Genomic DNA, 27,638 nt, shown 5'->3' with positions numbered 1-27,638 from the left:
TATTTTCACCTATTTTTATATGAGAAAAGATAAATGAGAAGATAATTGCAGTCGTGAGTGTGCAAACGCACTCCACGACTGTATGTAGCATTACTCTTTTTATATTTGAAAAATATAAATATGTGAAAAAAACTTTCCATGATCCAAAAATGTGCAAGCTATACTAGATAAGGCAAGAACAGATGAATGAAGCAGACTTTCCAACGCAAGGAAATCATAAACCTGTAATCCTATTATAAAAGAGATGCTAGGAAGCACATAATTCAATTCGCAAATATTAGATGCCAAGAAGTACCTATGGAAGTTGTACATTACTTTTCAAGAACAGATTGAATTATTCAAACCAGTTCTACTCTCACCTAGCACATTGTCGTATACAAAATAGTGAAACGTAATCAAACTGCAAGCATCTTTCAAAAAGTTTGATTGAAACCAAACTCTAAAACCAGATCTAATTCACCCACTCCATTTACTAGCTTTGATTGGTATGCCAAGTGAACTTGACAATGAAAGCAAATGAAGCCTTAATACTCAAAAGGCCATCCAGAGTAACTCATCTCATTATTCTGTTCACGCGTGGATGAGGTGCGGCTTCCTCTATATTCAGCATGATGATGGGTGTTTGAACTTGATGGGCGGAAAGGCCACATAACATACCACGGATTCCTCCTACCCTGATTCTGCAGACTATTCAGAGTAACACCACCAGAGCTGCCATAGTCTCTGCTTCTACTGCTGCTGCCCCCGCTGTTCTCTCTACCACTACTTCGATTACCTCCAGCACTATCAGTATCAGTCCCTTGAGTAGGCATCTCAAGGCGGCAAACAGGACATGAGTTGTGCTGAACCAACCAAGGAACTATACAATCAGAGTGATAGATATGTTTACATGGCATCTCTCTTGCTTCAATGCCCAACTCAAATCTATCCTGACAGACAGGACATTGTGAGTCAGTATGCATATGTGCTTGTGTAATCTTGATAGTGGGCATTGCATCAATTAAAGAACGAGGCGCTGGGGGTGGACCCTGTCGATCATTCATAGAAATCTGTTCAATTAATTCTTGCAAACCTCGGTCGTTAAAGTAGTCATCAATATCAACATCCCTTGGTCCACTTCTTGTACTGCCATTAGAGAAGGCTGAACCAGGACTATGATTTAAAACCAAATAAGGATCACCAGATCTCACTCTAACATGGATGTTAGGATTTCTTCCACCCATTCTCTGCCTTACAATAGCGTCAAAAAGCTCCACAGGATCAATTCTTGGGTTAGGATCCCTCTGCATCATCAGAGAATACAGAAGGTCCATCATATGATCTTCTGCAGGTGTTTGATGGGAATGGTCTTCTGAGTTAGGTATAAAGAAATCTTCTGGCACCAATTCCTCATTCTCAGGAAGTTCTTCAATAAAGCCGCCATCACAGTAGGGGCAAGCAATTTCTCGCTCTACAGGCCTGACTCGCTGCCTGCATGGGTAGCACCAGTGTGTGTGTATAGTACTTGACATCTCTCCTTTCTATTGAATCGTAACACAAAACCTTAAACTTCACACCTCAATAGCTGGTACTTCTCCCCCTAACAATAGAAGATCAACAACAACCTATTAACAAACAGAAAAAAATGGTAATGTAAATTGAAAACTAACAAAAACCAAACCAAACTGAAGTCTATATGTCACGAGCCACAACCATTGCTCCACTTCCATACCAGGCCAGAAATATCAGAGCAAGAACAATAAAGTCATTGATGAAAATACCAATTTGGTTTATATTTGTGGTCAGGTCTTGAACCCATGACCCTCCACCCATTTAGGCTGGAGATAAAGCACCATTTGAGTCAGAGCTCACTGGCAATACAGCAAAAATAAATAACTAAGTGAAATATCAATTGCTTAGATCGCAACTTAAGCAAATTCCCAACACGGTAAAAGCTAACGAGCGTGCATAATACATGATCTTAATATACGGTCCAAGTAGCCTTCAAACCAATATTGACAAGCAGAACCGAAGGAAAAAAAAAAAAAAAAAAAAAAAACAGAAAACAAACGCAAATGATCCCATTCAAGCAAAACTGCTACTTAATTCGATTACATCCATCCAACACTTCAGCATCGTATTAAAGCGCATAACTCGGCATAAATTATTTACAAAAGGAGATTATAAAACGCCCCCCCCCCCCCCCCCCCCCCCCCCCCCCCCCCCCCCCCCAAAAAAAAAAGCACACGGAAAGAAATTGAACACCAATTTCAGTCATATCGCAGATATTACCATTTTCATCAACATCTCTACCAAAAAATAATAATAATTATAATAATAATAAACAGTTTCATTTCTCACCAAAAACCAAATAAATAAGGTACCCTGATTGAAAACTCCGCCACAAAATACTCAGACAGACAGTAAAAAGAAAATATAACACAAACGAAACCAATTCCGAGACAAAACTATCGCCAAAGAGACTGCATAAATACAACAAAAAGAAAAAAAAAAAAAAAGAGTATAAATATGATTCTCAACCATCAAATGAAACAACCGCCATAAATTCCCAAAATAAAATTGCATTTCTACAGAGCGAAGAGATGAAAAAGGCACTCACCAGAAAACGAATGAGAAAAGTGAATGAGAAGATTTCAATCCCAGATGGGCTTTTTGTAAACCCAAACAAGGATTAGTGATAAGAGAAAGAAAGAAAGGAAGACCGAGTCTCGGTTGTCTCTTTCTGTAACATGTACGAAGTATATTTAAATTTTTACGCAGTATTGGTAGTTACAACGAGAATCTCTTGCTCCCACCAAAAATTAAAAAATAAATTCTTACCTAATTAAAAATACCATTGAGGGATAAGGAAAAATTCAGAGACTTATATTATATGCTTTTATTTTCATTCTAAATGACAGTTTAAAATAATACAAATAATTTAGTCAAAGATTACATAAAAATAAATTTATAAATTAAAATTATTTAATATAGTACATCAGATTATAAAATTAGATAATAATATCTTTATACCTCCTTTACTACTGCTTTATTATCCAGCTATTTTCTTTTTATCTTGCTCTTTGAATTTGGATAAAAAATCCCAAAAGATGACCTTCTTGCATAATTCAAAACAAAATAAATTCAACCAACTAATGTAATCATGTAAATTAATTAAAAATAAATTCAATTGTATAAAAATTGACATTCTTTTGCTGTTTGAGTAAATTTTTATAAAATTGAATTTATTTTGAATTAATTTACATGATAACGTTAGTTGATTGAATTTATTTTATTCTGGATGATGCAAGAATGTCATATTTTGAGACTTTTAATCCAGATTCAAATGGTAAAAGGAAAAAAATAGTTAGATAATAAAACAGTAGTAAAGAATGTGTAAGAGTATCATTGCCTTATAAAATTACTTTTATTGTAAAATAAATCTAAAAATTTATATGAAATCATGTCAGTTTGTATTTATTTTTATGAGATCTATGTGGCTGTAACACTTATTTTAAAATAATATTACTGATGTCTTTTTTAAATTTTAATTCTTTCCTCGTTTATGGGGAATTCATGATTTTTTTTTTCAATTTCCTTTTTTCGTATTTTATAAAAATACTTTTTTTATACTCTTATGATAAAGGAGTCCATCTTTGCCCGATTCTTGGCTGTGTCTTAAAATAATATTACTGTCCCCTTCACCTAGTTAGCCTTATCACCTTCGTCCATTATTGAGAAATAATAATAATTTTCATAAAAAATAGGACTTTTAAGTAATTCATTATTCAAGCTACAAGCCAATGGATTGGATTAGGTACTAAAGCTTAGTAATAAAAGTTTTATAAAAATAAATTTACAAACTAACGTGATTTCTTGTGATACGTTAGATCTGTTTTATAATAAAATTAACTTTATAATTTGATATACTACCTCAAACTACATTAATTTGTAAGTTTACTTATATTAAATTCTTTCCTAGCTATAACATTTCGCATTGAGAGAATTTTATCATAATAATGTAACGAAAGTGATGTCATAAAATTGGTCAAACATACAATTTAATACTAAACTGTTCAAGAAAAAATGAGTTAACATTGATCTTGACTTGTGATTTGTGAAGCCAAATTATGATCAAGTCATTTGATAGAAAAAAAAAAGTTGGTAGTGCCAAAATGGCTCGAGATCTTCGAGCGCAACTCAACCCTATACGTGGCAACAAAGCCGGCTTCTATTTGAAAATCGTTCAATAGACATGACGACTAAGGATAATCAAATGCTTATCTTTTCATTTCTCATTGTTAAATAAGGTTAATTCGAATTATTTCAAGTGAAGCGAAATTTTTACAAGTCTAAATTTTTGCTCGTCTTATGACCCACGTCACTTTGTTGTGATTGCACCTCAATGTCACTAATTAGGAAGCTACTAGAGTCTCCTAAAATAATTTTACATTTTAGATTAAGAGCTCTAGATGATTGTTTTAGGAAATTATAGAGAGATGAAAATTGTTTTTGTACGTTCACTTTTTCCACTCTTATAATTGATGTATGTAAAACTCTCATTTATAGAGTTTTATAATGGGGTGGTTAATTAACTTTCTTGAAGTTAAGTGCTAGTGGTAAGGAGTTAATTAACTGCTTGTAATTTTCGACCCATGTGGACACAACATGGGTCATGGGGTATCCACTACTAACATTTCCAACTTGTGGGTGTCATACCCTTTAAAAATTTCCTCATTACCTTTCAATCAATTATCTCTCATACAAAAAATGAAGTGTGTGATCTAACGAAAAGGCAAAGGGTAGAAGTACTATATTAAGTCACAATCTTACTAACATAGTATATCACTCATAACATCTCGCCTATTCTCCAGACTATTTGATCTCACTAGATTAATGGTCCTTATCTGTTATGAGTTTATAACTCAAAGCAATTCTTGACCTCACATTATATAATATGTTTATGATTATATCAAGTCAAAACGACATAATCAACCGTACTATGGACATAAAATAACAAGTAATAATCCAAACAATCTTTCCTAAACACTTATGTCAACTCAATTAGACTTGATTGCTTTTCTAGACATGTTCCGTGAGATCATATCATTCGTGGCTCTAAGAAATGCTAAAGTAGCAACATCAAATTTTCATCTCATGATATAGTTCTAGGTTTAAGGGCATAAGAATATATCATTTATTTATCTGTTATGGCTCACATATTGATAGAGTAGGACTTATCTAATCACTCCCTCATATGGTCGTCTATAGCACATACACTATGAATGTATGTTATGGCGGAACTCTCACTCAATTGGGCTTGTCACATTCAAATGTTTTAGGAATTTCAGTCTAGTCACCACAAAAGCACTCTAACTTGAGTCTCTTAGCACAGTCACTCATCTAGCATTTATCTAAGATCTCATATTCCACTTTAATCAGGCTTCATGAAGTCGTGCAAATACTTCATATACAATCTTGTAAGTCTCATCTTAACCAAACTAAGGCGACATTTTTTAAATTTATCTTGAATATTCCTAAAGCATCAAGATGTTTACTTGCTCGCTTTCCAAGCACCAAAGTAATTAGTTTGTCTCAACTTAGTATTAATTAACTTATAATATGAGATAAATATAATAATCTCATCGATGTAATAAATGTCAAATGTATAATAAAGTTTAAGATATTCTTAATCAACATATATCTAACTCGATGAAGTCCCAAACTCCTAACATGAATATGAAAAACATTTCTATTAGTAGTCTTAGTAAGAGGATCAACTACTATTTTGATAGTAAATATATGTTGTAGGATCACCTTACCTCGTGCACACATCTCAAATGTAGTGAAAAAAATATCTATGTATTTGGTTCTGCCATGATATTTGAGAACCTTTACATATGCCAAAACCCCTATACTATCACTGTATATCTTGACAGCTTCATCTACAATAGTTGTAACCTTTAGATGCTGAAAAAATATCCTTAACCAAAAAGTCTCTTAAACAGCTGCTGAGCAAGCAACATACTCTGACTCCATCATGGATAAAACAATGTATGATTGTTTCTTGCTATACTAAGAAACATCTCCCCCACTAAGCATAAATGCGTAACCCATTATGGATTTATGCTCATGTTTATCAGTAGCCCAATCAGCATTACTATAACCCTTCAGTGTCATGTCTCCACTTGATAGCAAATAACGGGGCCAGCTGTACCATAAAGGTATCGAAAAATTCTCTTAATTGCTTACCAATGAACAAGTCCTGGGTTACTCTGAAAAGACTAACCAATCCAACTGAAAAACTAATGCCAAGTTATGTACACAATATAGCGTACATCAGACTTCCAATTGCACTTAAATAAGGAACTCTGGACATTTCTTTATTTTCCTCATCATTCTTAAAGCAATGTTCTAAACTCAATGTATAACCCTTCTCAATTGGAGTGTCTATGGGTTTGAAGTTGTGCATACAGAATCTTTCTAGGATTTTCAGCATGTAAGTCTCTTGAGACAAACTAAAAAGTTTTCTAAATCGATCCCTTCAAATCTTAACTCTCCCAGCATATAATTTGCTTTACCTATGTCCTTCATCTCAAAAGTAGATGACAACAACTCTTTTGTGGCGATAATTATCTTCATATTATTTCTAGCTAATAAGATGTTATCCACGTACAAAAATAAAATTAGAAAACTCTTCCCTATACGTTTGACATATACATAATGGTCTTCTTCTAGTATCTCAAAGCCAATTGAAATAAATAACTCATGAAATCTTAAGTATCATTATCTAGACGATTGTTTAAGGTCATAAATAGAACGTTTCAGCTGGCATACTTTGTGTTCTTATCCCTCAACCTTAAAAACAACAGGTTGATCTATATAGATCTGCTCATTTAGTTCTCTATTGAGAAATATAATTTTTACATCTATTTGAAAAAATTCTAAATCTATATGTGCAACTATAGTTAGAATGAGGCGAATGGAAACAAATCTCACCACATGGGAGAATGTTTTCTCATAATCTATACCCTCTCTTTGGGTATAACCCTTCGCCATGAGTCGGGCCTTATACTTGTTAGTTGATCCATCTGCATGTTACTTAATGGTATCGAAAAATCCTCTTAATTGCTTACTAATGAACAAGTCCTGGGTTACTCTGAAAAAGACTAACCAAACTAACTAAAAAACTAATGCCAAGTCATGTACATAACATAGCGTACATCAGACTTCCAATTGCACTTAAATAAGGAACTCTTGACATTTTTTTATTTTCCTCGTCATTCTTAAAGCAATGTTCTAAACTCAATGTATAACCCTTCTCAATTGGAATGTATATAAGTTTGGAGTTGTGTATACGAAATCGTTCTAGGATTTTCAACATGCGAGTCTCTTGAGACAAACTAAGAAGTTTTCTAAATCGATCCCTGAAATCTTAACTCTCCCAGCACATAATTTGCTTCACCTATGTCATCCATCTCAAAAGTAGATGACAACTACTCTTTTGTGGCGACAATTATCTACATATCATTTATAGCTAATAAAATGTTATCCACATATAAAGACAAAATCAGAAAACTCTTTCTTGTACGTTTGACATATACACAATGGTCTTCTTCTAGCATCTTAATGCCAATTGAAGTAAAGAATTCTTGAAATCTTAAGTACAATTATCTAGACGATTGTTTAAGACCATAAATGGAATGTTTCAGCTGGCATACTTTGTGCTCTTGTCCCTCAACCTTAAAACCAACAGTTTGATCCATATAGATCTCTCCTTCTAGTTCTCTATTGAGAAATGCAATTTTCACATCCATTTGAAAAAATTTCAAATCTAGATATTAGTTAGAATAAGGTGAATGGAAAAAAAAATCTCACCACATGTGAGAGTGTTTCCTCATAATCTATACCTTCTCTTTGGGTATAACCCTTCGAAACAAGTTGAGTCTTATACTTGTTAATTGATCCATCTGCATGTCACTTAAGTTTTAAACCCATTTGTTTTCAATCGATTTGCGTCCAGGTGAAATATTAACTAACTCCCAAACTTGATTCTTTTCCATAGAACTCATCTCATCTCTCATAGGGGCCAGCCATTTATTTGAAGTAAGTGAACTTAGTACTTCCTCATAAGAATTATCAAGATCACATGAAGCACACATTAAATATTCCTCTTCAATCTAAAAACGACAAAAAGATATGGTTTCACGCTTGCTTATACATTATTAAGACTCTTGTGAGTCACTTTCTAGTTGTACACTCTCATTAGGAGGTAAGTCACTCCCACTATCTTTTGTGATTCTAGGATGTGATAGTTCTCTACTATCGCCAAAAGATTGTGTAACTCCCTCAAGTTTTTGCAACTAAAAAAGTTTAAGATCTTTATTTGCTTCACCAATATTGGAAAAACTATTCTCAATAAATATGACATCACGCGACTCTATTTTCGTCATTCCCCAAACATTACATAGCCCTTTGAGCTCTCTAAACATCTTATGAATGTATGTTTATTTGCTTTAGGAGTCAAGTTTTCTATATTTATGGGAAGTGATGTGAACATAACCCACGAAAGCCCAAGGCCGCAAATATTCTAAATTTGATTTTGCGTCATTCCATAATTCATATGGAGTTGAAGGAATAGGCTTAAAAAACACAGTTTAAAATGTAGACATTAGTTAGAAGAGCATCCCTCGAAAATGATATTTGTAAGTTAGTTTAAGCCATCATTGATCGAACCATTTTCAATAAGGTATGATTATTCCTTTCTGAAACACTATTTTGTTATGATGTACTAGGAATTGTTAATTGCATGTGTATCCTCTTTTGCTCACATAGTTCCTAAAATTTTTTAGACAAATACTCACGGACCCCGATCAGTTCATAGAACTTTTAAATTCATTTATTTCTTATTCTCAACCTCAATCACAAAGCACTTGATGTAGTCCAATGCTTCAAAGCGATGATAGATCAAATACACATAACAGAAACATGAGTAGTCGTATATAAAGGTGAGAAAATAATAGGCGTGTATTGGCGTGCTTTCACATTCATAGGTCTACAAATATCATAATGGACTAGCTCTAAAAGACAAGATATCCTAGGAGCCTTTTCAAAAAGCTTCCTACAAACCTTCCAAGCTAAACAAGACTCACACACATGTATGCTTACATTAGCAAGAGACCCCAATAGGCCTTCTCTAGCTAGTGTAGTCATTCTAGTTTTTCCTATGTGGCTTAGTCTAGCATGTTATTTTAATGAAGTAGAAACAATGTCATCATCATTTGAAGCTATTAAAGAAAATGAAGAATTATCTAAATCCAACATAAAAAAACCATTCAAAAGAAAACTATGTTCATACAAAGTCCTATCCAAATAAAAGTCCAGCTGATAGCTATCAAAGTGAAAAATAAAACTAAGTTCCAATATAGAAATAACCTAAAATAGATTATATTGAATACCATGTGCATATAGCATATCATAAAGAAATAACAAGCGCCCCAACCGCATCTTGATCAATTGGTAGGTGTCAACTCTAAACACTTCCTCTCAAGTTTCATTACCTAATATAAGCTTTATATTTTGATATTATTTGAATATAAGCTTTATATTTCATATAATATTTTATTTGTATATTTTTTAATACTTTTTGTTTAAAAAAGGCATACATATATTTTTCCAAAATTTCTGTTTGACCATTATCAAAATTTAGTTCGGCCCCAAAAACACTAAATCAGCTTCTCAATCACCACAATTAATTCATTTTTAATTCCTCCATCGATTATTGTTGGCTAGCTTGATCTTTACCAATATTACTTCTTGATCTCTTAGTCCTATCGAAAGTTGCTTACATATATAAATATATATATATATATATATATCCTTAAAACTAAATAAAAAATAAAGTGGGACACATGCTATTAGCTAGGTTAATTAATGATACTCTCTATACCGATATTAAGTATAGAATTAAGATTTTTTAGATTGATTGTCTTGAAAGAATCTTCCTCATGCACTACAAGAAAAATAGACTTTTGTGACCAGTTAATTCCAGCGAAATGACTATTTACAACTAAAATTAGTTGCGAATAGTCTTTTGGTTGCAATAAATTGATCACAAAAGTCCGTTTTTCTTGTAGTGATGAGAAATCATAATTTAATTTGGGTTCTTTATTAATAATGCTTGATCGAGTTCTTCTTCATAGACAACAAAGAGCCATATATGCATCTCATGAGATAGGGGGGAAAAAAAAAACAGAAAAAAACAAAAAAGAGAAAAACCAAATTGAAATGAGGAAGTTCCAAAGTGAATACAAAATTATCATATTGCCAAGACAAAAGCTTAAACTAAAATATTGCACAGAAAATGTGTAAAGAATTGATCGAAGTGATCGACAATATAATATATAAGAACAGTTTGGATTCCTGTTTGAAATAATTCCAAATAGGAAACTCTCAAAGAAAACATCGGAGTTCCCCCCCAACTCAATGTCCTTTTGCATGCATTGGCTAGTTATTTACGTACGTAGTATGACAAGGACGTCTGAATATGCATGCTCATGAGCTTTGTTTCTGACAACAGCTTGAACCTTTAAAACCAATTCTCTCATTCCTTTTTGGATATCCGAATATGCGCTTGAAAAAACTCTCGAAAGGTGCAATAATAATCCTGGAGTCCATCACCCACTCTCTTCTATATATTCCTATGTTCATTATGATTATACCTGTTCAAACATTACACTTTATAGGCACATATTTGAGCTATATATTTATATATATGCATGCAAGTACTTATGCATGATGATTTTTGCATGTCATTTTGTTTCTTTAATTAAAATCACCTTATGTACTTAGTCATCAATGATTTTTGAGTTATTCATGATATTTCTGCTTATTTTCTTCACATGATTTGAATTTCTTACAACTCAACAAAATCAATCGGCCTCTTTCTGCATTGATCTGATCATGTTTCATTAATTTCCAGTACCCTAAATGGGCATGACCCTTTTTCCTTAAGTATATAGTGAGTGTTTAAAAAAAGATTAAATCATTTCCATGGAAGCAGCTCAGAGGGTGGTGGTGATCCAGGATGCATCAACAAAAGTTTATTCAAGCGTCATCGGGTGGGCACTGCATGGGTTATCTTTGAAACCTGGAGATAAGGTCACCCTACTCGCAGTCCTTCATCAGGTTAAAAATCCTAGTATGTTATCTTTCATGGGAAGCAAATGGCAGTGTAAGAATTCATGTCTTTATTCTATTAAAGGAGATTGAAAGAAGGGAGAAAAAGCAAAGCCATACAAGCAAGAATTTTAAGTCATGTAGGATATATAACAAGCAAAACGTAGTGAACTGCTAGCTCGCTCTCTACTGTGCGCTGCACCTTTTTTTTTTTAGTATATTATTTATTTTTTCCTTTATTATTATGTTCTTCTTATGTTTTTCCCGTTTCCTTTAGTGGGATTTAACACCAGAGTGGGATCCAGCTCAATATTCGGAGCAAATGAGAGATTCCTGGAAAGAGAAGTGAGTAGGATGAAGAACGAGTATCACAACAACTCCGACATTGCTGAGATTTCCAAAATGTATGAACAAAACCAGGTACTGCTAAATGCAACTGCTACAATATGCATGCTACCTACATTTGGATCAATCTTTCAAACGTAGAAATGAATTGAGGGTCATGACAATTTTAAAGAGCTAATTAATTGAGTTCTCTGATCTCTCTCTCTCTCTCTCTCTCTCTCTCTCTCTCTCTCTCTATGCATTAAAATCTCAGGTTAAATTTCAGATGGAGGTGGCTGCAGGGCCTTCTCCAAAGGCAGTCGCACTAAAAGCAGCCAGAAGTCTAAAGGCAACATGGTTGATACTTGACAGGTCAAAAAAGCATCAAAACCTTAATTTATGTGAATCTTCTGATGATGAAATTAAACACTATGTACGTACGTATTAGCTAGGAGGAATATATCACATGTTGATCCAATTGTTTTCTTTTTTTTTAAAATGCGGTACAGGAAGATGAAAAAAGACAGGGAATTCTACCTGGATAAGCTCTCATGTGGAATATCGAGGGTGAAGAGTGATAACAACATCAGACTACTAAGAGCACCAAAAGCAACGTCAGACCATAGACCCTTCGGTGAGATGAATCAGCGCATGACCCAAGTAATGTATGATGAAATGTTACCAGGCTCTCCAGAAGCAGAGGAGTTTTTCAGCATAGATCTAGATCAAGTATTCGTTCCCTGATCATGTAGTATTACTGAATCATTTTCAATTAATCAATGCTACATTAATCTGGTTACTCAATGAGACAAATTTACGACAATATTTAACTGTATTATTGGTTATTTCTCCAACCATATGCCCTTTACACACACACACGTATATTTTTGGGAGACTTTCTAGTTGTTTGAGTCCGTCCTGATAACAAAGTCGAATGGGCTCCTGATATAGATATAGAGAGGTTTTGGTCGAATTGAACAAACCATAAAGCTGTAGTACTTTTATATATATATATAGATATACAAGTCAATGGATTATAATCTTGAAATGTACATAGAATTTGCAATACATGTAAGAATCCTAAAATATCACTAGTTCTCTGAATTATCACGATGTCAACGATGCTGTGGAGGGGAAGAGATTTGCATAGTTGGTGGGCTGCCATATATGCATTCTGTATCGGGTGACTCTGCATCATGAGCTGCACAAGACAGAGTTTCTATAGTATGTTGCAACACAGCTATCTTGGAACGAGGAGCTATATGGTATGTGTAGGGATAAAGGTTCAGGCCTTGACTTCTTATCAAACTTGAGGGTTTCAAAGTGGGAATGAGAAAGACAGGTTTAGGGTTAGAGAAATTCTCTAGCCACAAAGTGATTACACAAAAATAATCTCACAAACTGATATGATTTGATGTGATTTATTAGATTGTAAAGTTACTTTTATTATAAAGTAGATCCAACAGATCAAATAAAGTCGCATCAATTTGTAAGATTATTTTTATGTAATCTCTTTATGGCTATAACACGCCTCTAATTAGGTTTATGACTGTTTGCATAAATATTATGAATAATAATAAATATTGTTGGACCCACTTCACGTGTCTTTCTCTCTCCTACTTGAAATTCTCAAGTTCGGACAAGAGAAATTGTTGGAATTGCAATTATACCTGCGTATTTGCAGGGGTCCAAGACTAGTATGTATATATCGCAGAAAAAAGCTAAAAACTACTCACACTACTGTCTCATAATTATTTCAGTTTTATAACGTTACGTTACAATGTTTAGATTTAAGCGTTTCTTTGTTTTTCCTAAAAAATTTGAAGCGACTTCAAAAAAGGGCAAAAAAAAAAAAAAAAAGTCAAAACATTTTAATGCTTTCCGACTGTCAACTAACGGGCCTAACCCACACCAATCAATTGAGATCTGAAAAAGGACCAAAGACAGCCCACTTCGTAAGATTGCAGTTTCGGCAATGAAAGCCTCACTTTGGTGCTGGTGGCTTGCGGTTTCTTCCATGTTTGTTTTGAAAGTTAAGGTTTGGTTTGAATATGGTAGAAGTGTTCTTCCTTTACTTTGTTTGGTGAGTTTGGTGAAGGAAAGTAGAATGGATGATATAAAATAAAGAGGGAAATGTCCTTATTAATTAGCTGAAATTGTTGGGTTCATTCGAAGAAACATTCTTTGGGCAATGGCCAAGGAGGTTCTGGAGAACATGGAGGGTCTTGTAACTGCTAGGCAGCGGTTGAAGACTAGCATAGAGAAATCACGGGCTTTTGCTTCTGCACTGGACGAGATGGGGCCGAAACTGGAAAAGATTAACCAAAGATTGCCATCTTTGGAAGCTGCAGCAAGATCCATCTCTGTGCAAAAATCTGCAGTTTCTGCAAGCAAAGACCACATTGGTCATGCTTTAGGACCTGCTTCTGCAGTTCTGAAGGTCTTTTATACCGCTCGTGAGCTTAAGATGTCACTTGTATCTGACCCATGTTCTGATCTCTTCAACTACCTTTTAGTCATGAAAAGGCTTGAAGAAGTATTGAGGTTTCTTGCTGATAATTGCCGGTTGGCAATTATGTGGTTGGAGGGCATTAATGAACTCGTGGAGAAAGATGCTGTAGTCACCAATGAAAAGTACCTAGCTGTTGTGAAGAAATCTTTGAGAATTCTACAAGAGTTGCAGGCCAATGAGGAACGTGACCTTCTTGGTGGAGGGCTTCTTGGTGCTGCATTAGAAAAACTTGGAATTGAATTCAAGCGACTTCTGACAGAAAGGAGTGTTCCTCTTGATTTGGCTTCTCTAGCAACCTTCACTGTGGAGCAAGCCTCCAGTACCATTGCATCATCATCTTTGCCATTGCCAGTCATGGAGAAATTGCAGGCAATTGTTGAAAGATTAAATTCCAACAACAAACTCGAGATGTGCATATCGGTGTATGTTGATGCTCGGAGTTCCAATGCTAAACGAAGCCTTCAAACTCTTGGTTTGGATTACCTTGAGATGTGTATCTCAAAATTTGATGATGTGCAGCGTCTAGAGGGTTACATCAATCAATGGAATAAGCATTTGGTGTTGGCTGTGAAGCATCTTTTTGAACTCGAGTATAGACTCTGCAATGATGTTTTCAAGAAGATTGGATCAGATGTTGCAATGGGATGCTTTGCAAAGATCGCTGCTCAGTCCGGAATCCATGCTTTTCTCCAATTCGGGAAACATGTGACAGAATGTAAGAAGGATCCGATTAAACTCTTGAAGCTATTGGACATGTTTGCTTCTTTGAACAATCTGAGATTGGATTTCAACCTGCTTTTCAGTGGAGAAAGCTGCACTGAAATCCAGAATTCTACAAGGGATCTTGTCAAAAGGATTGTTAATGGTGCCTGTGAGATTTTCTGGCAACTTCCTCTTCAATTGGAGCTGCAAAGGCGAACTTCTCCTCCTTCAGATGGCAGTGTTCCAAGGCTGGTGAGCTTCATAACTCACTACTGTAATCAGCTGCTTGGTGATGATTACAACCCCATCTTGACCCAGGTTCTCAAGATCCATCAGAGCTGGAAACAAGAGAATTATGGAGAGGATCTAATTTCCAATCAGGTTTTGGTCATAATGAAGGAAATTGGGCTAAATTTAGATGGATGGTCAAAGGTCTATGAGGATATATCCTTGTCCTACCTCTTCATGATGAACAATCACTTCCATTTATGCAACATGAAAGGCAAGAAGCTCGGGGACATGATGGGAGACTCTTGGCTAACAGGACATGAGCAGTATACAGATTATTATGCAGAACTTTACTTGAGAGAGAGCTGGGGTAAGCTTCTAGCACTTCTCAACCAAAAGAGTATGACTACATTGGCTGGTGAAGATCCAGTTATGGAAAGGCTTTTAGCATTTAATGAGGCTTTTGATCAAATATATAAGAAGCAATCCAACAGGATCATCTGCGACGAGAAGTTGAGGGAGAAAGTGTGTGAACTCTTAGTGCAAGCTATTCTACCTGTTTATAGCAGTTACATGCAAGATCATCACATGACTTTTGTTGAACAAGATGGTGCAGCCAGCAACTATGTGAAATACAGCGTGCAAAGTCTGGAGAAAATGTTCAGCTCTATGTTCCGGCCAAAGCCAAGCAAATACAACAACAGCACAGAACAAAGAAACTTGATGGGTAGTGTGGATTACCGTGCATGGAAATTGCAGAATATGCTTAGCTCTCTGTTCCGGAAGCATGGCAGCAGCAGGCAAGCACACCTGAGAGCCAAGATAAAAAGTTTTGTGGCCAACCAGTTCCGATTGACTCTTACTGCAATTTGAACTGTGTGTGTGTGTGTGTGTGTGTGTGTATGTCATTATTAGGTAAGAGGCGAAAGAACAGAGTGCTGTATCCTCGTTGCATAGACAGCTAGCTATAATGTGTATGAAATACCTAACAGATTCAGCAGAAACTAGGTTTTCCTTTCAGCATGAAGCACGTAAAACACCAGCAGCTGCCATTTGTTATGAGAACCATTACAGTATAAAAAAGTTGCCAAATGTTCCGCCATGAAAGCTATAAAAAAAGTTTAACTACAAGGTTTTTTTTTTTTAATCATGTAACCGGTTTCATATCAATGATTTGTTAAATTCTCATTAATTTTTCATAAGTGGACTTGCATGCTTGGACTTGGATCTAGCTATGTTTTATTCGACAGAGTTTTTCCCTAAGTTGGGTCAAACCCATTTAAAAAAAAAAAAAATTCTAATTATCGTCCTCACACCATGCATCGTACATAACTTTTTTATTTTTATTTTTTTACTAAATATATGATGTATAAATAATAAGTAAAAAAAATAAATTAGTTTAAGAAGAATAAAATAAATAAAAAGAAAAAATTAAAAAAAAATAAATACGGTGTGTTATGTGTGGAGATGATGAGTAACAAAGTTAAAAAAATAATAATGATCAACTTATCAATGTATAATCTTTTATATAATCATGTTTTAAAATGAAGATATTTATGTAAAGTGATTTTATTTTTATAATTTATTTTATAATAATGTATATTATTTAAATCATAGTTATATAGAAGGTTTGAAAAAAGTGGTACGTCTGTCAGTTTTCTTAAAAAAATGCTATATATTCCTTAAGCATATGACAAACACAGATTTTTAATGAAAGGATATATGTCAATTGTTTAAGTTATACTTTGAAAAGGTATATATAAAAAAAATGGGATCGAATCGGATTGAAATAATCGGATTGAAATATAAAATATGTTTAAAATTAAATCAAACCGATCGATTACGGGTAAGTTTAGATTTTAAATTCATTTTAATTCATCATTATAATTTTTTCAAATTTCAACACAAAATATATTAAATAATTTAATTTTTTAAATTATAAAATAATAATAATATTAAAAAATAATATTTTATTATCTTTAACACATTTCAATTCAAAACGCAACCCAATTGATAAAACGGTTCATATGAACGGTAAACTCGATGTCTGAATAGCATTTTTTTTTTTTTTTTTTTTTTTATATAAGTTGAAAAAAGTTCTCTTCAACTCAATTGGAAGAAAAACTCCCTTTATACAAAATGTTTTTTATTTTATTTAATTTCCTCTAAACGGTGTCGTTGGATCCACAGGCACCCTGCCAGGTCCATGGGTTTAGGGTTTTCGAGTATCCCTCTGAAGATTCTGGCCCGTTACAGTTCGAAGCAACACCACACAAATTCGAAGAAAGAAAATGTGGTATCTGTGCGTGTTCTACCACAGATTGCTGGACTACAGGAAAGCGGAGGTGGAATCTTTGGCGGAACTGTTCGGAGTATTCGGAGACGACGATGGTGACAACAAAGAAAGCAGCTCTTTGGAGTGGAGGCTTCCCCAGCATCACCACCCGGACTCTCCCTTCCATTTCGTCAATCTCCCTTCAGAGGACTTCGCTCGTGACATCGCCAATCGAAGTACTCAATATAATCGACATCTGCTTGTTCTTTTCTTTACTTGTTGTAGATTAGATTATAGGAATTGTTTTTTGTTTTCCTCTGTATTGGTAGAGTAGGCCGGTTCAATTACACTGCATAGTTTATTTATCGTAGCTTGGTGAAATTGTAGGTATACTCGTGAAGGGAATTTATGAGCTTTGGGGAGAAGGGAGTAGCTATGAGGAACTGGAAGAGTCTATAAGATGCTATCCAGATGAGAGGAAGTTGCCATACCTGGACTCTGGAAGCACATTCAAGATTACTGTTGACTGCTTCGGGAAGGTCATTAGCTTCCAAGAGCAAAATGATCGTATTAAGGGACTTGCTTACATTCCTTTCAAGGTATGGTCTTTGTCCTTTCTATATTATTTATTCCTACTTTGGAATTTCGTTATGTGCTGGAGTTTGCATCACGGTTGGTTTTCCACTTTTGTACTTACACGAGCACTTGGAGCATCTACATTAACATACCACTTTATTCTCACTACTGAAATTGCGTGAGCATCAAGACCTTGCATAGAAATGCCGCCACTGAATGGCCTTCAAACTTCCTTTTTTGAGAAACGAATTAGATGGGGAATAGCTCGGTTATTTATCTTGTAAGAAAAATCGATGAACGTTTAGCTGGCTAATTAACTAGGTTCAAAATTTTGAGACATCTAGATACCATTTTGGTGATGCTAGAAGTAAATTATGCCAATGCTCTATGCATGGGAGAATTACTTGTGGCACCAATCTACCTGTTGTCTTTGTTGAAATTGATGTGATCTGGACTTCAAAGCTCCTTCTGGAGCTGGAAAAGGTAGGTCAAAGTGTTATTTTATCGTGTACGCCTACCAGTGATATGGTATAGAAGTTTAAAAGTAGTATTCTTTTGATTTTTCATTTTTTTTCTCTAATCCTTTTCTTTACTTACCAATTGGAGACATTTTGAATTACAATATGTATGAAATCATATTTGTAGATTTTTAGTTGCGTGACAATTTATCTTGCTTGCTCAAGCAGGAATGAATATAAAACTGTAGAGGTAGGTGGCATGCCTTCTTGGACTTGGGATTGATTTGCACTCAGAGACATTTTCCCAATTATATCTACTTCTTGGAAATCATATCTTCCTTTTGCCATGATAGTGGTGGTTTCCACTAATCTAATTTGAAAATCTTGTCCTATAAAAAAATCTAGGTATAGAAGTTTAATTAGTGAAGAAATAATTCCTAAAATTTGTAAACCTTAGTATACCAATAAGTTGTGGAATATGACCACGAGTGGATGATTCAACCGTTTCTGCCTATAGGTGCTGAGAGTTGTGTGTGGTTGGTGAGGTTGCTTGCAGAGCACCAAATGGAGGGACTCTTGAAGTAGTGAATGGGAAGACTGAAGACTCCATGCTCTGATGGTTTTATTTGGCTTTATGGGGTCAATCGCAGCCCACGGGCCCTTACGCATGGAGGAGACGCACCCCGTCTGTCTCGGTGATGCCGTCAGTTCCATCCTTGCCGGCAACGAACCAGATGGCCCCGGCGAACACGGTGAACATGGCGACACCATCGGCGGTGGTGACACCATCGGCAGATGGTGCCGGCGAACACGGCGACACTATTGTTGTGTTACAGCCTAAGGTGAAACTGGGTCTCTCTCAACCCACGGTGAGAGACAACGGCGTACACGGCGACACCATTGTTTCGCCGGCGTCCCCTCTGCATCAGGCAGAGGTTCCGAACCTGGAGTCCCCTCTTTGTTCTGCGATAGGGGGGTTACCAGGTATCACGCGGGGTGTAAACCAGCCACCGAGCGTAGCTGCTGAAGATCTACACAGCCAGACAGTGCCGAGGAACCTAGGGGGAGGCTCCTCCTCCTTGCCGGAGCTTCAGATCCATTCCGAGGATCACATAGAGCTTATAATGCATGATGACAGTACTGAAGCTAGAGTTCTCGGGGCAGAGGGGATAGGCTTGGAGATGGTGAATGTTGGGCTCCTTGGGAGCTTAGTCCCTGAGACTCAATTTCCATCTAGTGATGCTGTGGTTGAATGGGAGGGTAGAAATTTATTTGGGGAGGAAGAAAAGAGGGAGATACATTCTACACAGTGGGCTTATAGTGTTGGGGAGCCTATCCCATTGAAACGTTTACTTCCAAATGAATCAACTACACCGGATTGGATGCTAAAAAAGGTGAAAGAATTGCAACACTTGATAGGTATGGACTGTGTGGGTTATGAAGAGCAGTTTTTTGCCCTACTTACTGCCATTGAAGTGGGCCACTCACAAGCTAAGAAATCAGGGTCGAAAAAACAGCGGGAGCTCAAGCGTCTTACTTGGTCATTAAATTATGAAGGAAGTTCAAGCCGAGAAAGATCAAAAGGGAAGGGGCTTGCTTCTCCTTTATGAAGCCAAAAATCATATCTTGGAATGTCCGGGGGCTAAATGAGGCAAATAAGAGGCTTCAAATAAAAAATCTGCTGCGAGAATGGAGGGCAGACATAGTATGTTTACAAGAAACTAAATTGAAAACTATTTCTAGAAGACTAGTTCGAAGTGTTTGGAGCTGTACTTATGCAGATTGGGTGTATCTTGCTTCAAACGGGGCTTCAGGAGGTATTTTAGTAATGTGGGATAAAAGAGTTGTTGACAAAATGGAGGAGTTTGTGGGGGAATATACTGTGGCATGCTCTTTTAAGAGTGTGATAGATAATTTTGTGTGGGCCTTTGCCGGGGTTTATGGTCCAAATGTGGACAATGACAGAAGATTTTTATGGGAGGAACTTGCTGGGCTACACAGTTGGTGGGAACTTCCGTGGTGTATAGGAGGGGATTTTAATGTCATTAGATCAACAAGTGAACGGTCGGGTGAGAGTAGGATGCGACCTGCAATGATAGAGTTCTCTGATTGTATTTTTGAGTTAAACTTGTTGGATATCCCTCTCTCGGGAGGTGCTTTTACTTGGTCGAATAATCAAACATGGTCCCGGTTGGACAGATTTCTTATCTCATCGGAATGGGAGGTGCACTATCCGGAGGTGTGCCAAAAGAGAATGCCTCGTCTTTGCTCAGATCATTTTCCTATCTTATTGGATTGTGGGGGCATTCGAAGTGGGCGCCGTTATTTTAAGTTTGAAAACATGTGGCTGAAAAGTGAAGGTTTTGTGGATAAGGTGAGGCAATGGTGGTCATCTTATCAGTTTTATGGTAACCCCTCTTTCATTTTAGCCTGTAAACTGAAAGCTTTGAAAAATGACCTTAAGCTTTGGAACATACACTCCTTTGGAGATTTAGGGGAGCGTAAGAAACGCATGGTGGATGAATTACAACAGCTCGAGTGTATACTTGAAGTTAGAGCTCTCGTACCGCAGGAAATATTGAGGAAGACTGAGTTGGTTTCAGAATTAGAGAGAGTACTATCATTAGAAGAGATTTCTTGGCGCCAGAAGTCGAGAGCATTGTGGCTGAAAGAAGGGGATCGGAGTACAAAGTTCTTCCATAGAGTTGCCAACTCCCATAGAAGAAATAATACCATTGAAATGTTGAATATAAATGGTATGGTGTGTAAGGAGGCCCCTGTGATTAGTGAACATGTCGTGGATTTCTATGAACAACTACTTACAGAAAGAGAGGGATGGAGGCCAAAGATGGATGGCCTTGGTTTTGATACGATTGAGCCTCAAGAAGCGGCGTGGTTAGAGAGGCCCTTTGAAGAAGGGGAAGTGTATGAGGTAGTGAGACGTATGGTCAAAGATAAAGCTCCCGGTCCAGATGGTTTCTCGATGGGCTTTTTCCACTCTTGTTGGGAAGTGGTGAAAGTAGCTTTAATGAATGTGTTTCAGGAAGTTTCATTGGTTGGGAAGTTTGAGAAAAGCATAAATGCCACTTTTATTGCGTTGATCCCTAAGAAGATGGGGGCGGTGGAAATTAAGGATTTTCGACCCATCAGCCTGGTGAATGGAGTGTATAAAATTATTTCAAAGGTTCTGGCTAACAGATTGGGGGTAGTTCTGGGGAAGATTATCACGAAAACACAAAATGCTTTTGTTAAGGGGCGACAAATCTTGGATTCAGTTCTTATTGCTAATGAAGGACTAGATAGCAGATTGAAGGCTGGATCTACAGGGATTCTGTGCAAATTAGATATGGAGAAGGCATATGACCATATAAACTGGGATTTCCTCTTGTATGTGCTGGGTAGATGTGGCTTTGGGGTGAGATGGTGTACTTGGATCAGGTGGTGTATCTCTACGGCCAGATTTTCAGTCTTGATAAATGGCTGTCCGACTGGCTTCTTTAGCAGCTCTCGAGGTCTCAGACAAGGAGACCCTCTGTCCCCACTCCTTTTTGTTATCGTTATGGAGGCATTGAGTAGGATGATATCGGCGATGGTCACGCATGGGTTGGTGGCTGGTTTTCCGATTGGTGACCCCAATAGGGGTATTATTATTTTGTCTCACTTACTATTTGCAGATGACACCCTTTTATTTTGTGAGGCTGATCACAACCAGTTGAGGACATTGAAGGCTCTGTTATTATGCTTTGAAGCAGCGTCAGGCCTGAAAATTAATTTTGACAAGTCAGAATTAGTACCAGTGGGGAATGTGAGCAATACTAGGCAGTTAGCTAGCATTCTTGGGTGTAAGATAGCTTCTCTTCCCATTACCTATTTGGGATTACCTTTGGGGGCTGTTGCTAGGGCCTCATCCATTTGGGATTCTGTTATTGAAAAGATAGGAAAAAAATTGGCAGGATGGAAGAGATTGTATTTGTCGAAAGGTGGCCGGGTTACTCTCATTAAGAGTACCCTTTCTAACTTACCTACGTACTTTCTATCTTTGTTTCAATTGCCTGTCAGTGTAGCGGCTCGGATTGAGAAACTGTATCGTGATTTCCTATGGAGTGGGATAGGGGATGAATTCAAATTTCATTTAGTTAGCTGGGACAAGGTGTGTAGACCAATCTCGTCAGGTGGGTTGGGCATAAAGAATTTGAGAACATTAAATCGGGCTTTGCTTGGGAAGTGGTTATGGCGGTATAATTTGGAAACCGGAGCTCTATGGAAACTGGTGATTGATTATAAACATGGAAGCTTATGGGGGGGCTGGTGCACAAAAGAGGTAATTGGGGCAAGTGGAGTGGGGATATGGAAACACATTAGGCGTGGGTGGGGGGACTTTATTACTCATTCTAAAATGGTGTTGGGGAGGGGATCCCGTATTAAGTTTTGGGAGGACATTTGGTGTGGGAGTGAGGCCCTAAAGGAGGCATTTCCAGCTGTTTTCCGTGTGGCTCGCAACCAGGAAGCATCCATTGAGGACCTCATGATTATGTCAGGGGATCATGTGCAGTGGAACGTGACATTTAGTAGAGCGGCACAAGATTGGGAAGTAGACATTTTTGAAGCCTTTTTCAGCCTTATATATTCTGTGAAGCCGAATAGACAGCAAGCTGACAGCTTATGGTGGAACCCGACGGGTAAGGGCATCTTCTCTGTTAGATCCTTCTATAAGTCCCTTTCCCACACCACAACCATTCAGTTCCCATGGAAGAGACTTTGGAGAAATAAGGCGCCTCCGAAAACGGTTTTCTTTACATGGACAGCAGCATGGGGGAAGATTCTGACCATTGACAACCTGAGGAAGCGACGGTTAGTTATACTAGACTGGTGTTGCTTGTGTAAGAGATCAGGTGAGACAGTGGATCATCTATTGTTACATTGCGAGACAACGAGAGCCTTGTGGGTGGAAGTTTTCAGTCAAGTAGAGTTACCCTTCGTGATGCCAGAAACTGTGGTTGATCTGTTGGCCAGTTGGACACTCCCGAGAGGCGTTCAACAAATTAAGGAGGTGTGGAAAATGATCCCGATCTGTATCATGTGGTGTATTTGGCAAGAGCGCAATGATCGGACTTTTGAAAACAAGGAGCGGTCGCCGGGGGAACTTAGAGCTTTACTTTTCCGTACTTTAATGTTATGGGCCATTGCTATAGATTTTAATGGCCTGAATGTACATGACTTCTTAGCTTCCCTTTCGTTGACCTAGATAGGTTTTATCTCCTGTATCCATCTTGTGTACTTGGGTTTTTGCCTATCTCTATTTATAATATTATCGATTACTTATCAAAAAAAAAAATTTGGCTTTATTACACTACCAATTGAGAGTGTTATATGAGATTTCATGAGAATGCTCCATGAGTTTCACTCACAAGGTGTTTCTAAGAGGATACTAAATGCTTCTTTGCTTCTTAGAGCTTCAAATGTTCATATTTCTGAGGCCAATTAGCTTGCTGGTTGAGTTTGTTAAATCTATCAGCTAAAGCATTGGCTAACACGTTGAATGGGGTGATTAAGAAAGTGGAGCCACATTCCCAAGAGCTTTATATGAATGTTTATGCTACGTTCTTCTGACTGAAACTTTTGTGGCCATCTCTCCAATAATGCTATGTAGCTTTTGGATGATCTCACTGTTTTGTCTTTTCTCCCAATTCATTTTGCTTGGCATCCGTTGCTCGTCTTATGCTCCATTGGCACCATGCAGTGTCTTAAACTTTTATGGCCACCTGCCCCAACCAGGCTTATATATTTAGCAAGGTCTTACTCTACTGGTAATTGCATTTTGCCTAGATATTTATAGGGAAAAAAAGTTAATTTTCACTGAGGAGAATTGTCAATATTGCTCTGTAACTTAATTCTTGTCATTCGCGCTGTTCACAAACAAAGAAATGCTGATATTTATGTCGTCTTTTGTTATCGTTATTGAAAGTGGTTGCTACTTACCTTTACGCGTCAGGGTCGAGCTAATTTGAGAAATCCAGACCATAATTTTTGGCTTATGGAAACTGATGACTATGGAACCAATAATGGACTTCCACCAGTTGTCCAAAGACGAATCTTTTTTGGTCGGGAGGTTGGAGGTGCTGATAGGAAGCTTTTGCCAACATATCAGTTAAAAAGTCGCACTTATCTTGGCCCAACTGCCATGGATGCAGAAATGGCATTCTTAATGGCCAACCAAGCATTGGCCACACCAGGAAAACTTGTTTATGACCCTTTTGTTGGCACCGGTAGCATTCTTATTGCCGCAGCTCACTTTGGAGCAATGACAATGGTTTGCACTTCTTGATCTAAAAAAAAGGATACTATTTCTTTGGAGGACTTACTTGAGTCATGTGCATGTTTATAAATTTCTTTCAATATGAACTGATGTGAATTTTTCAGGGCGCAGACATTGATATTAGAGTAGTACGTGATGGGCGAGGCCCCGATTGTAATGTTTGGAGTAATTTTAAGCAGGTGAATGTGCTCAACTGTATTGAACCTTTTGTACTTTGAAAGTTGTTTTCACCGAAGTACTTTTGAAATACTTTGATTTTCTATTATCAGCAGCAGACAACCAAAACAGAAAATTTGAATGTTGAAATTTCTTGAGGCAACTAAAAATCAATAATGAGGGTTTTTGCTTTTTGTTCTATAATTCCAGCCAGTTCTTACATTTTTTATAATTACAATGACTTTATGGAATTTATGGTTCTTTTCCTTTGCTGCAGAGAACTGTTTACAGCTGTGCTTAACTATCCATGTTGTTTTGCAGTATGGGTTACCAATGCCAGTTGCTCTGTTGAGGGCAGATAATAACCTTCCTCCATGGCGTCCTGGTTTGAAAGAGGTCATCCCTTGCAAAATTTATTTTTCATGTCATGTATAAGTTGCTATCATGTTTGTTTCTGTTTCTTAATGTATGTGTTAATTTTCAGTCTGAAAGGCATCTGTCATTTATTTTGTGCAATGCTATCCTAAGTTTTGAATGGTTCCACTGCTGTTGTTATCTATTCTCCTTTTATTATATCTAACAAAAACTCTATGTGCAGTCATTTTTGTGTGCTCTTTGTACACACTACTAATGTAATTGGCTGCGTCACTTTTTTTTTTAATATAAAATAACCGTTTTGGTCAATCACATCAACGGAGTGCGCAATGAGTACGCAAAAGTGATTGTATGTAGTAGAACTCTAAAACTTAAGGTCTAGGAAGTCCCATACTTGAGTAGCAGTTTCGCTGTTATGGGTTATTGTCTGTAGTTAACAATGATTCTCTGCTGATGATAGCTTGAAAGATTGTTGCTGCTAGTACTGCAGTCCTTTTGTTTATGGCTATGTACCCAAAGATAAAGCACAGTAAACTTTTCTTAATATTCAAGAGTCGGAATAACATGATCACCTTTGTGCAGTTTGGTTGGTGAAACCCAATGATGGTCATTCTTTCAGAAATGTTTCAATTTGTTGATCTTGAAGATGGAAATGTTTGAGAAGGTTTTCTTGCAAGTTCATGGTTTCTTCTTGAATTTTATTTTATTTTTACATTTCTCAATTTGACAGTAGAAACCACAAATAGCTGATTTCTGGGATTATAAAGTTGCCATTTTGAGTAATATTTAGGTAACTGGTTTCTGGATAGCGTCGTATGAAGCAGATTTACTAAATCATATAGCATCGTAGTTATTTGTATTCCAAAACAACTTTTGACTTTCAGATTTATTGTGGGTAAAATTCGGAGGCTGAATATAGATCTTGTTAATTCACTAGATGCACTATTTTGCCATTACTTTGTTTTGTCCATGTCAACAAGGAATCTTCTTTCTACGTAAGAGCTTGTAGTTCCATGTTTTGATTCTTTCATTCAGTTGGCTGCATCCTCTGTGCTGATTCAGATGCTTTTTATGTTAGATATTTGATGCGATAATCTGTGACCCTCCTTATGGAGTTCGTGCTGGGGGACGTAAATCTGGTGGCCGCAAGCTGCTGAAGGGGACCGTGGACCCTTATACAGTTCCTGATGACAAGAGGACAGACCACATACCATCCACTGCAGCTTACAGCTTAGTTGAGTGCGTCCACGATTTGCTTGACCTTGCTGCTAGGATGATTGTACTGGGTGGCAGGCTTGTTTTCTTTTACCCTGTATTAAGAGAAGATGATTATGTAGAAGATCACCATTACCCGGAGCATCCGTGTTTCAAACTGATTGCTGCCTCCGAGCAGATACTTAGCTCACGCTACAGCCGTGTATTACTGACCATGGTGAAGATAGGTCCCTACACTGAGGAAATTGCAGAGGCAGCTCAGCTGAAACATATAGAGTTCAGGGAGAATCATCTGAAGTGGTTAGAAGATGGTAATCTTCACTCTGCAGTTTTTAGTCCAGCTGATTCTCAGATAGCTGCAGCTGGTGATTCTAGTTTGAGTAGAGAACCAAAGCCAAAATATAGAGGAAAATACGTTTAGGCTTGAAAGTAGCTGCTTTTGTAGGCTTTTTAGCTTTGGCAATTATGCCTGTAGGTGACATTTTTATAGGCACCATATATCCCTCATAGAGAGAGAGAGAGAGAGAGAGAGAGAGTTATTTGACCTTGGTTTTCTTATTTTTAGTGTTATGCCAATGGGACAGCTTCATATTGCCCCCCACTAATTTTTAGGCAGCTACCTTTCTTATTTATTTATTGTCTCGAAGGTATGAATCTGCACTCAAAATGGGTTACCTTCATGAAGCAGCAGTGCATTGCCTTGATTAAAAGTCTCGATAAAACAATATATATATATATATGTATGTATGTATATAGCACTGCTATTCGAGAGTCTCTACACCATACACTTTTATGTGACATAATTTGAATTAGAAGATAAATTTAAAAATTTAAATCTTACATATAAGAAAATATATATGTAAAACTCATTAGAATCTAATTTCTTATTAGAAAGGCATTTTCCTAGTTATAATATATATTAGTTTCAAATATTATATTTATACAATTTGAAAACTAATTTCTTTTATTAAAAAATTAAAATTTCCGGAGTGGGTGAGAAAGGATTGGGGATAAGAGTAAGATAAGTGATGAAGAGAGGGGAGAGCTAGGCCTTATCTTTAACTAATACTTAATAGGATTATATATATTCCTTCTTAATTTATTTTTTTTTAAAATTTTTCTCAAAAAATCCAACTTTTATTTTAAGGAGCCTGATTTTGCTGTCAATGAATATTAATTTACATTTCAGTTTTAGGAAATTCAAAGGTAATAATAGGAACCCATTTCATAGATATTTGTTTTTTTTTTTTTTTTTTTATTGCTTTTGGATTTGGTGCCATATTGGCCTATGATATATTGGTGTACATTAGTACTGATGATTATGTTTTTGCTATAATAAGCCTG

At 36.6% G+C, this 27,638-nt stretch overlaps 3 protein-coding genes across 8 annotated transcripts; 2 read left to right on the top strand and 1 right to left on the bottom strand.

The window, feature by feature from the left end:
• Positions 1-214: 214 nt before the first annotated feature.
• On the bottom strand, positions 215-2,748 carry LOC121238792 (probable E3 ubiquitin-protein ligase RHC1A). 6 transcript variants are annotated; one of them, XM_041135820.1, is made up of 3 exons: positions 2,600-2,748; positions 1,656-1,850; positions 215-1,579 (listed from the first exon to the last, which is right to left on the bottom strand). In XM_041135820.1, the coding sequence occupies exon 3, from the start codon at positions 1,509-1,511 to the stop codon at positions 525-527; it is 987 nt and encodes a 328-aa protein (XP_040991754.1). In that variant the 5' UTR covers positions 1,512-1,579; positions 1,656-1,850; positions 2,600-2,748; the 3' UTR covers positions 215-524. The 6 variants fall into 6 exon arrangements, with proteins under 6 accessions (XP_040991754.1, XP_040991753.1, XP_040991752.1 ...); XM_041135819.1 differs by having other exon boundaries at positions 1,661-1,850; XM_041135818.1 differs by having other exon boundaries at positions 1,666-1,850.
• Positions 2,749-13,346: 10,598 nt separating this feature from the next.
• LOC121240070 (exocyst complex component EXO70A1-like) lies at positions 13,347-16,025 on the top strand. The gene has a single exon (XM_041137528.1). The coding sequence runs from the start codon at positions 13,673-13,675 to the stop codon at positions 15,794-15,796; it is 2,124 nt and encodes a 707-aa protein (XP_040993462.1). The 5' UTR covers positions 13,347-13,672; the 3' UTR covers positions 15,797-16,025.
• Positions 16,026-17,114: 1,089 nt separating this feature from the next.
• LOC121239313 (tRNA (guanine(10)-N2)-methyltransferase homolog) lies at positions 17,115-26,893 on the top strand. The gene is made up of 6 exons (XM_041136531.1): positions 17,115-17,434; positions 17,586-17,797; positions 24,225-24,542; positions 24,653-24,727; positions 25,026-25,100; positions 26,158-26,893. The coding sequence occupies exons 1-6, from the start codon at positions 17,215-17,217 to the stop codon at positions 26,713-26,715; spliced, it is 1,458 nt and encodes a 485-aa protein (XP_040992465.1). The 5' UTR covers positions 17,115-17,214; the 3' UTR covers positions 26,716-26,893.
• Positions 26,894-27,638: the final 745 nt, after the last annotated feature.

Source organism: Juglans microcarpa x Juglans regia, chromosome 7D (assembly GCF_004785595.1).
Source record: "Juglans microcarpa x Juglans regia isolate MS1-56 chromosome 7D, Jm3101_v1.0, whole genome shotgun sequence".
NCBI classification, from domain to species: domain Eukaryota; kingdom Viridiplantae; phylum Streptophyta; class Magnoliopsida; order Fagales; family Juglandaceae; genus Juglans; species Juglans microcarpa x Juglans regia.
This window is presented reverse-complemented; position numbering and strand designations above follow the sequence as displayed.